This window comes from Drosophila tropicalis, unplaced genomic scaffold (genome assembly GCF_018151085.1).
Source record: "Drosophila tropicalis isolate 14030-0801.00 unplaced genomic scaffold, ASM1815108v1 contig_158, whole genome shotgun sequence".
In the NCBI taxonomy this organism is placed as follows: Eukaryota; Metazoa; Arthropoda; class Insecta; order Diptera; family Drosophilidae; genus Drosophila; species Drosophila tropicalis.
In genome coordinates, this window is record NW_027172602.1 from 10378537 (window position 1) to 10389736 (window position 11200).

The 11200-nt window shown below is 40.4% G+C and overlaps 1 protein-coding gene across 1 annotated transcript; it reads left to right on the forward strand.

Moving 5' to 3' along the window:
- Nucleotides 1–175: 175 nt before the first annotated feature.
- Nucleotides 176–10157, forward strand: LOC137587083 (small G protein signaling modulator 2). The gene is made up of 7 exons (XM_068303337.1): nt 176–1057; nt 4588–5291; nt 5360–6188; nt 6243–6542; nt 6601–8086; nt 8154–8431; nt 8500–10157. Exons 1-7 carry the CDS (start codon nt 988–990, stop codon nt 8586–8588), a joined length of 3756 nt encoding a protein of 1251 aa, XP_068159438.1. The 5' UTR covers nt 176–987; the 3' UTR covers nt 8589–10157.
- The last annotated feature ends 1043 nt before the right edge of the window (nt 10158–11200 follow it).

Here is an 11200-nt window from a genome sequence, read left to right on the forward strand (position 1 = left end):
AAGACAATGCGCCATCTGTAAAGCTTTTGACCTATGTCTGCGACTGTGACTGTGACAAAGGCAGTGACATCTAATATATAGGTATATATATATATGTATATGTATCCTGGGTATGTAGCATGTGGCAACAACAAATCGTAGTCATTCGCTCGCGATTCGCGCTTAAGTACGGTCGTGTCTTTGGCGTGAAATCGGAGAAACAAAAAGGAACCAAAAGATAACATCTCACGCAGACATACAAAGAGAGCTTCAGGCAGCGAGCGAGAGAAAGAGAGTGTGTTTGTGTGTCTGTGTGCGTGTTTGTGTGTGTGATAGAGAGCGAGCGCCACATACAGCCCATAAAAGTATGCAACAACAAAGCACGAGAGCTGAGGCAACCTTTTGGCAATAATAAACAAAACCACAAGAATTCGCAGCGAAAATGTGAGGCCTACGACATTTAGGACGAAAAAAATTGTTATTTTTTTACACAAAAACCAAAAAAAAAACACAAAAAAAAACAAAATACCAATCCGAAGAACAAAGGAAAAAGCTCCCAAACAATACAACGAATATAACAAAAAAAAACAACCAAATACCAAAAAAATACAACATTTTTGATACCAACAAAAATTTCTTACTATTTAATACGAGAGAGAAAGAGAGGTGTGGATGGAGAAGGCAAGAGATAGAAGAAAGTTCGATAAAATGTCATAAATAAAAAGCAAAGGCGAAAGAAAGTCGAAAAAAGAAACGTAATTATTTTTACTAGAAAAAAAAATAGGAAGGTAAAGAAAAGCCAATAACAGAAGCAAATCGTAAAGAAGAAACGCAAACGCAAAGAGCAACAACAAGCAGCAGCTGGCGGCCAGGCGTTGGTTTGGGTGCGTAGTCACCCTCTCTCATCCCTCCCTCCGTCCGTCTAGGCTCTCCATCGCCATCCATCTTCACCCTCCCCCACTACCAGCATCATCATAGCCACCACCATCAGCATTCGACGCCCTCAACATGAACATGCTACACAGTTTCAGCGGTGGCGGAGGAGCTGGCAACACAACGGGCCAAGATGCCAACAGTGGTAAGTGGGCAAAAGGAAAAAAAACTTTTGTTATAAACCCCAACCAAAAACCAACCACCCCCTCCCCCACCCCCCCAAAACAAGCCAGCACCCTTACTCTTCGAGACCGCCAAATTCCATCATTTCCTTCCATCTCTTCTCTTCATTTTCTTCTTTTTTTTTTTGGCAACAACAACAACAATTACACATATGTATGTTAGATATATTTCTGTGTGAGTGTGTGCAGTTATAACTGTCAATGTGTTTGTGTGCGTATTGTTGTTGATGCGTAGAAGGTGCGAAAGTGAAATGATTTAGACTCGTTTCTTTGCAAATGAAGAAAGAGACGAAACCAAAACTTAACTTATAAATACAGTGAATACACAATGAAACGGACTTTAGACATAAACTGGCCTAAGACATAATCAAAACAAACTTCAAGCCATTTGATGTTCTTAGTTAATAATTATAACATCTAGTTGCAATTAGAAAGCCCTAAAAAGTATGCTATACTGTTTGGTTTTGGTTCGTTTTATAGATATTTCACATTGAGATTCAACGATTTTATTTTAATTGGCACTTATTTGTGTGTTAGACAGGTCAAAAAGCAATTAAAAACAGACATCCGGTTCATAGTCCACGAGGTTTATTCAATATCCCTTTCCACTTCCTGCTGTCCATTGCAATGCCGCGCACATTATTAATAAGACCCTTGAACTTGACAGACTGTGAGACTGAGACGGCTCGGTCCCAGGATCCAGAACTGCTGTCTAAGTGCGCCAACATTGGCAGGTGGTTCCCTCTTTAGTTCAATGGTCAAGGTTATCCAGCTAAGTGAGCCATGGTAACTGAGTGTCCACTAATTGCCATCGATTCCTTGTGCATACAGGAGAAGGTACAAAGAACATTGGCCATCACTTGGCCTTGGCTCCTCCACGGCACAAAATGATGCAGCCAATTAAATTACATATACGCGTACCTACAATATAATACCTATATATAAAATGCAAAAGTTCATGCAGCTTAAGCTTGTTACCTGGCCGGCCCCCCCACCTAAGACATTTGAATTGAGGTGGAGTAGTCGTCGTAGTAGTTGTAAACTGACCCCACATCATTTGCACTTATGTATGTACACTACTACACTTTCCTTCAGATATTTATTATTTAATAGAATTTTACTAAGAATTGACTAAGGATTTATCATTAGAACTCCTCATTGCTGAGGATAATATAGATCGTTTGATGCCGCAGATATCGTATTATATAATTATTAATATAATTATCATTAAGAAGAAAGATAACAAACTAAATGTCTGACCTACTAGAACTAGCTGGCAATCCTTATCTTTGCTAGTGTTTTTGAAAAATAGTTTGGTTGATAGTTTACAACCAATACTAATAAAAGAAATAATAATTATTATGATAAAATCCTTATAGTTGATTAACAAAAACTTAAAGAGTTTATTTTTTTATAACATCCTTTAGTTGGAGAATCGTTTTACTATCTAACTAAATTGTATGTGTTGGAATAAGAAATGTTGCATACGCTATAACGCAAACACACAGAGTGTGTGTGTATACCAATACATATACATATAAGTATATATGCTCGCATCGTTCTGTTGTATGTATACTATATACATACATACATATGTATATTGTATGTATTCTTTTGTGTGTTGGGTAGCAAACATATGTTTGAGCCTCGCTTCCATTTACAATATGGTCGGCAATTGGGTTTGGGTTGGGTTGGGTTGGGTTCACTTGGGTTTGGTTCGCTTGGTTCGTTTGACTGGCTGGGTGGCAGAGAGTTAACTGACAGCAAATTAAAGGAACACGCAGCAACTTTTGTTGCTCTTCATGCTATCTCATTCCATCACTTTAGTTTTGTGGGGAAGGGAGAAGAGAGCATTCATTATGGCTGTTTCTCGCTGCTTCCTTCTCACTTGCACTCACTCTACTTTCGGTTAGTCGAACTCACTGGCTCGCCGGCTCTTTCTCTGTTGGGGCTTCTTGGTTTGAGGCCCTGTCATCAGCTGTTTTATGTTATTCAGGGTCAAGAGTGTTGGAGCGATTTGCCAAGGCAGTTGAGGGCATTTTCTACTCCTCCACTTCACTCCGATCCCACAGTTGGTCACTTTTTGTTGGACAAATGGATGGATGGATGGACGGATGGATGGATGGATGTATACACATTGTTAAGACTTGTAAAACTTTAGTTTTTTCTTTCAGGTTTTCATTTTTTTTGCGCGTCTGGGAATTAAAATTGATTTACGTATGTATTCTTTTTCTTCTTTTGTTTCTCTTTTGTTTTATTCTTTTCCGATTATATTATTTTCGTCCTTACATCCCATACTAAAAAGTAATCGCTCCTGCAAATGGCTGTAATATCGACTTATTTGCACCGATTTCGACTCTTCATGTCATTCGAATTGTTTTATTCCCCATGGTCCATAAACTAATGGGCTATATAGCTATATATACACACAGACACACACACACACACACATATACATATACATACATTTATTCATTGGTATTTCTTGGTTTCTTGATGACTTTGATTTCGAAAATGAAACTTGTTGTCCTGAATAATAATTCGATAAGGTCAATTCGAAGTTTAGACAGTTGTGGATGAGTTATTTCAGAAGACATTTAAGGAATGAGGACAATATGTATATATCCTCAAGCAAAGTGCATTTTATTGCATACTTCCAGGGGGAAGCTTTTTTGAGTTTGAATGTATGCAAAACTTAATGAAAAAGTTGAAGGAAAACATTTAGCCATATAGAAACAATAGAGCTATATATAGAGGATGCCCTTTTTCTAGCGATAAATTCGAGCAAGCCCAAATTTGACCGCAAATTCAAATTATTCTTCTTAATTTCGTGGTGGTGGGAAGGAAACATTTTAAATGTCTGTGGCATCGATTCGAAACTAAGAGGCCCATGGGGGAGGGGCATTGTTGGGTCATGTCACGTAGCGGCATAAATCCTTTATTTCCATTCTAATTAGACGAGCGGATCCAGTTCACTTCGCCTTGCTCTTCGTTGGCTCTAGCCATGTCTCCATCCATCGATGTCATCTCCCATTAACATATTTGTATATGTATGCACACACACACACACACACAAACACACATACATTATGTATGTATAACAATGCCAAAGTCAGACACTTTTTGGTGATAGAAAGAGAAGGCGGTGGGGAAGGCAGGTCGGTGCAAAATTGACAGCGATGACAAAATGATTGACATCGGTCTGTAGAAACGCAATCCCAGCTAAGAGAAAAGAACAAGTAGCAAACGAAAAAATAAAGGTACTGAAGGTTATTCTCTACCGGCATCCGCACCCGTATCCGCACCCGCATTCGCATCCGACATTTAGCAATGCAATCAATCAAAGCTACCTATAAGGGTCCTGGGGGGCAGTTGGGGGGTGGCTTGTAGTCCTATTTTGTAGCTGGTTTTTATTATTAATCAAAATGATGTCCACATTTTCATTTGCCTTCTTGCTTCTCATTTCCATATCTCGATTTTTCTTGTTGCGCAGAAACGGAGCTTAAGGAGCGGCTGATTGCGAGCGTAAAGAAGGAGGTTAAACAACTAATGGAGGAGGCGGTGACCAAGAAATATGTGCACGAGGAGAGCAGCTCGGTGACCTCGCTATGCGGTGCTGTTGAGGCCTGCCTTAGCCATGGCTTGCGACGCCGTGCTCTTGGCCTGTTCAAGACCTCATCGACCACGGCGCTGATACAGAAGATAGCCAAGATATGCCCCGAGGCCGACTACGTGAGTCGACGTCTCCTCGAACTGGAATTGGCCCAGGAGAGTCATGCGGTTAGTGGTAAGCGTTCATCGTCCAGCAGTGATAGCATCATAAAGCCCAAACTATTGAGCAAAGCTGGAAGCTGTAGCAGCAATTCGGTTAGTCACATCAATACGGCCAGTGGATTTGGTGGTGGTGCTGGTGGAGTCGGTGTCGGAGGTGGCCCTGGTGGCGGTTCACCGACAACAAACGCCGCCGCCTTGGGTAAATACTTGTGGATACGCCTGGCCCTCTATGAGAAACGTTTGGCCAAAATAATCGAACATTTGGTTAACAATGCGAGCAATTATTATGATCGCGAGGCGCTGGTCGCCGATGCGGATTATGGTTCCATATTGAGCTCCTTGCTCGTGGGTCCATGTGCTCTGGAATTTACGCGTGCCAAGACTGCCGACCATTATTGGTCTGATCCGTGTGCCGATGAGCTGGTAAGTAGCAATGCTTCATCGATTAGTTTCACCTTAATTTGTGGCCATTCGTTTCATTCGTTGTGCAGGTTCAACGTCATCGCATTAGTTCCGGGAATCGCACGCCGCCCACATGCCATCGCCCCATTATAAATTTCAAGAGAAGCCTGCACACCAGCTCCGAGGATACGAGCAGCGGTGGCAGTTTCAAGGCCTGCTCGCCGGCGAGCGTGGCCAAGGATTATGTGGAATCCTTGCATCAGAATTCCCGGACCACTCTGCTATATGGCAAGAATAATGTTCTCGTTTTGCCCAAGGATGTGGCTGAGCCAATGCCGGGTTATTTGAGTCTACATCAGAGTATACAATCGTTGACAATTAAGTGGACACCAAATCAGTTGATGAATGGCTACAATGATGGGCCAGCCTCCAGTAATGGTGGTGGAGCAGGAGGAGCATCCACTGGAGTCGGAGCTGCTAGTGGTGATAGCAATGGATGCGGCAGTGGCAGCAACGGCAGCACCGATAAAAGTTTCTATTGGGGCTATGCCCTGAATATAAATGTCGATGAGATAGTCTATGTGCATTGCCATCAGAATCGTGGCGGGGATACGGGTGGCATTATCATTTTAGTGGGTCAAGATGGTGTCCAAAGGCCACCCATACATTTTCCCGAAGGTGGTCATTTGCAGGCATTTCTAAGTTGCCTGGAAACGGGTCTGTTGCCACATGGCCAACTGGATCCACCGCTGTGGTCACAGCGTGGCATTGGCAAAATGTTTCCCTGGCCCAAGAGTGTGCGTCGACACATTCTGCCCTCGGTCATGGAATCGTCATCGATGATGAGCAACGAAACAACAGAGACGCCCATCGATTATGTCTTCCGTGTGGTCAGCAAGAGCCAACACGAGGAATTCTGTGAGTGATTAAATGATTCCCTCAGCCAAATATAAACTCTTTTGTTTTTTGCAGTGGCTACCCATCCCATCTTAGAGCTGGGCCGTTCGAGTCCTAGGCGTAAGCATTTGGGAAGTTGTTCCACAACAGGCAGCAGCGATTGCTCCAGCAAGAGTTTGTCCATCGATCAGAGCTCCAACAATGAGACGCCATTGATACAGGCCAGTCAAACGGCCAGCATTGAGCTTGTCTGCTCCACTATGCGACGTCAGATAATCTCGAGAGCTTTCTATGGCTGGTTGGCCTATTGCCGTCATTTGTCGACAGTTAGGACCCATTTGTCCGGTTTGGTCAATGGACGGATTATGCCCGATTGTAAGTGAAATGAGAGCAAAGATTGATTCAATGATCATCATTCATTCTGTTCTTGCAGTGGCCGCCGATGAGGAGGGTCTCACCCAACAGAAATGGCTGGACATGCATCAGGATGGCGTTGTCTCTGGTGAAGTGGAAATCTATCGACTCGTTTACTTTGGCGGCGTTCAGGCTGAATTGCGTAAGGAGGTGTGGCCCTATCTGCTGGGCCACTATGCCTTCGGGTCCACACCGGAGGAGCGGCAGAAGCAGGATGAGACCTGCAAGCACTACTATGAGACAACCATGAGTGAGTGGCTGGCGGTAGAGGCAATTGTACGGCAGAGGGAGAAAGAGAAGACGGCTCTGGCTGTGGCCAAATTAAGTGCTGAGCAATCTCGTTTGACATTGGCCAATTCGAATGGCAAGACGGAGAAACCCATGGGCAATGGACGAAACGATGGAGGAGGAGGAAAGGGAGATACTGCTGGCCAAGAGCAACGACTCGATCACGAGCATATTGGTGAGGAGGCTGATATTAATGATGATGTATTCGATGACAACGATTTCTCTGATATATCCGATCCGGGTGATGAGGACTTTGAAGAAGAGAAAGTAATGGATAAGCAGGAGGAAGAACAGGAGGGTCAGGAGGGGGAACAGAAGCAAGAAAGTTCTCAAGAAGTGTGCGAACAGGTGGTTCTTGAATTCCAAAATATTGATGATATGGAACCATTGCGTTTGCAGGAGAATTGTTTTGCCGATTCCGAGACTGAAGCTGAGACCGATCTTGGACTCACGCTGGATGGCAGCGGCAATATCCTAATGCTAAGTATCAAAAGTTCACCCTCAACTAGCAGCTATGAAACAGTGGGTAATGAATTTGTCGACATGGTGGAGGGCAAGGAGGTGGAATTGAACAAATTTCACAGTGCCGACGATGTCAGAGAGCAACAGACAGAGGAGGAGGAGGAGGATGAAGATGAAGGGGAGGAGGATGATGGTGAGGAGGAGGAGGAGGAACTAGAAGAACATCTAGCATCCACATCTGTGATTATCACTGAGGCTGCCTCCCTGGATGCACTGGATATGCAGTGTAACAACGATGATGATCCCACCGAGGAGTTTACCTCGCGTAAGACTAGCCTAATGTCCCCACTAAATGAGGACATAACGGTAGTTGCCGCCTCCCTCGATGCACTCCAAGAGCCAAAATCCTCGTGCGTCTCACCGGCCAGCTCCAATGGCGGTGTCTACAGTGTCGAATTGCTGGAACAATTTGGCCTCAATTTGCATCGCATCGAGAAGGATGTGCAGCGTTGTGATCGCAATTATTGGTATTTTGCCAACGAGAATCTCGACAAGCTGCGAAATGTTATCTCCACCTATGTGTGGGAGCATCTGGATGTGGGTTATATGCAGGGCATGTGTGATCTCGTTGCCCCCCTGCTGGTCATCTTCGATGATGAGGCAATGAGCTACAGTTGCTTCTGTAAGCTCATGGAGCGTATGATTGAGAATTTTCCCAGTGGTGGTGCCATGGATATGCATTTTGCCAATATGCGGTGAGTCCCACTTCCACTCCCACTCCCCCAGCCACACGGGTCGTATGAGTAATAATTTCGTTTTCAGCTCATTAATACAAATTCTCGATTCGGAAATGTATGATCTAATGGACTCGAATGGCGACTATACGCATTTCTATTTCTGCTATCGCTGGTTCCTGTTGGACTTTAAGCGCGAATTGGTCTACGATGATGTCTTTGCCACCTGGGAGGTAATTTGGGCAGCCAAACACATAGCCTCGGCCAATTTTGTTCTATTCCTGGCATTGGCTCTATTGGAAACCTATCGCGATATAATTCTATCGAATAGCATGGACTTTACCGATGTCATTAAGTTTTTCAATGGTGAGTTTTGACTAACTAAATACATAGATATTTATGGGTTTATATTTCGTTTCTTTGATTCATTTCAGAAATGGCCGAACGTCATAATGCCCAATCAATTTTGCAATTGTCACGTAGTTTGGTTCTGCAATTGCAGACAATAATTGAAAATAAATAGAAGAACAAAAAATATTAGATTCCTGTCGTAGAGTTTTGTAGAAGATAAAGGACTTCCTTATCAGTATTTAAAACAGAAACCAAAAAGTAGTTGAGCACTGCAGTTTGTATTTAGTTTTCCTTTTGTTTTTATGTTTGATGCAACGACGAATGATGAAATTAGTTACTAAATATATACAAACATATATATATATATATACAAGACATATATCTATTTTGTTACCCCTAGGGTAGAAGGGTATATACAACACACTAGATCGGTTCATGTCGATATACACACTACAACAACAAAAGGAATACACATACATGCAAATATAGTTATAGCCGAATTATATAGAGAAAGAAAACATGTTAATAACAAAAATTAAGTTATGAATTGAATTGTATTGGATTGAACATTTTGGCTAGTAACTATCAATGGTTGTTTTTTGTTTTTGTATTTTGATTTTGCGGTTTATTGTTTGTCCTTCATTTCGTATAAATCGGCTGGGATAAAATTCTTTCGCATAATGAAATGTAGTGACCTGAAAAGTTAAGAAATGAACAAGAAACACACAAAACAAACAAACAAAGAATAAACAATGTAAAAGTCATTAAAATATTTATACTTTTTGTATTAGATAAAGTATATATACATACATATATACAAACATATATATATATATATATACATATATTGATATTGATATGGCAATGCATGCTGTGCGGGTTTCATATATAAATTCAATTTGAATTTGAAACTCTGAAAACTGTTTTCACAAAAGGAAAAAAAAAAAAAAACAAAAACAAAAACGAAACAAATGTTGTTAAATGTTATGTTTATGGCGATAAACGATATTAAAAGTTGAATATATAGATATATACATACATACAGAAACACACACAACATAGACACACACACATGCATACACACACACACACACACATATATATATACATTGAATTCAGGTTCATCCTGATATTTATAACGAAATTTATACCCATATACATACATATATATATATATAAATATATATATATATACATATAGATTTATAACAAATGAAATGTGTTATTTATGTATTGTTATAATCAAGAAGCGAAAAACAACAACAAGAACTACAAAAACGAAAACGAATACAACAAACAAACAATTATTTCCGCCGATATCCAAAATGGAGTAAATACACACACACACACACAGATACACATATAGATATATACATATATACATATATAGTATCAGGCAAAATATATTTTGCTTTCTTGTTTTGTTTGATTTTGGCATTTGGAAAATAACTCCCTCCAAAAAGAAAAGGAGATTGTAATCCTAAGTTAAATGCAAGTAGCACGCTTTTTGTGTATAGAAACCTTAATGTGATTACTTGTTGCGTACACAAACGTATATATACATACACACACACACACACACATAAACATGCATACATACATACATAAATATATATATATACATATAGTTATATATCTACATGCATACATATACATACATATTTATGGGAAAAAAAGCATTAAAAGAAACAAACAGAAATAAAAACAAAAAATGTGAATTATGCAAAATGTTTACAAGAAAAACAACAACAACTCTCTCTTCTTTCTAATTTCTGTGGGGTTCAGAACAAAATATCAATATATCTTTATATATATAGACCTTCAGTCCATTGGCCAAGAACATTTTTCAAGTCGTTAAAACGTTTTAAATGTTGTGGCTAAAACTCCTTCTACACACCTAATAAGTAAAGTTAATAAGAAGATTTTCGTTTTATTTAAAACTATTAACTTCAAAAACTTAACTTAAATGACTAAATAACTAAATTTTGACTTTAAAAAGTCAAATGATTCATTCGTTCCCTCAGAATCATCATGTATAACTCAAAAGCGACAATACACCTATCAAAAATATACTTTTTGTAGCTTATTGCATACTTTAGGGGTCAAAGCGTTTCTCTTTCTTCCCTTATTTCTCTCCCGGGGGAACTGTGACCCTTAAATTATCCAATAAAATGGGGAAAAGTACATTTTCTGTAGGAAATATATAACTTCTCATATGCCTTTCAACATAAAAAGTGTGTATAAATAATGATTCCTTCGAGAAATATGTATTTCATCCACAGGACTTTCTTAAAATTCTAATATTTTTGATTTCGAGTTTAAGATTTACCCAATTAATAGATGGAGAACACCAAAAAGTGTTTCAATTGCTAAATTATTTAATAGATTTTATGAAATGTATTATAAAAGGATGATGGAACTCACATTAAGCAACACTGCAGCATTACGAACGTACACTTACAAATCGTAGGCACTGTGCTGGGTCGTCGTCGCTACGGGGTGGTAGGAGGTGGAAGGAACTCCCAAAGATTACGAAGCAAGGCGAAAAACCTGAATCAGATATTTGGTATACACGAAAGCAAAGTGTGCAGGTTAGGCAACGAAAAAAGGAATTGGCGAGACGTTAAGCATGGCACGGTGGGAGGGTGGGGGGGGTTGCAGGAGTAGAGAGGGTGGTTTTGGCGTACCAAGTTCCGTGTCATTTGCCGTGCGCAAACTCCGAAATGATACTTAAGCAACAACAATAACAACAACAGCAACAAAAAAAGAAGCATTTTTACACAC

Coding starts and splice junctions, on each gene's coding strand:
- LOC137587083 (XM_068303337.1), top strand. CDS start 988: ATGAACATGCTACACAGTTTCAGCGGTGGCGGAGGAGCTGGCAACACA. Junction 5,292..5,359: donor ATCCGTGTGCCGATGAGCTG/GTAAGTAGCAAT, acceptor TTCGTTGTGCAG/GTTCAACGTCATCGCATTAG. Junction 6,543..6,600: donor TGGACGGATTATGCCCGATT/GTAAGTGAAATG, acceptor CTGTTCTTGCAG/TGGCCGCCGATGAGGAGGGT.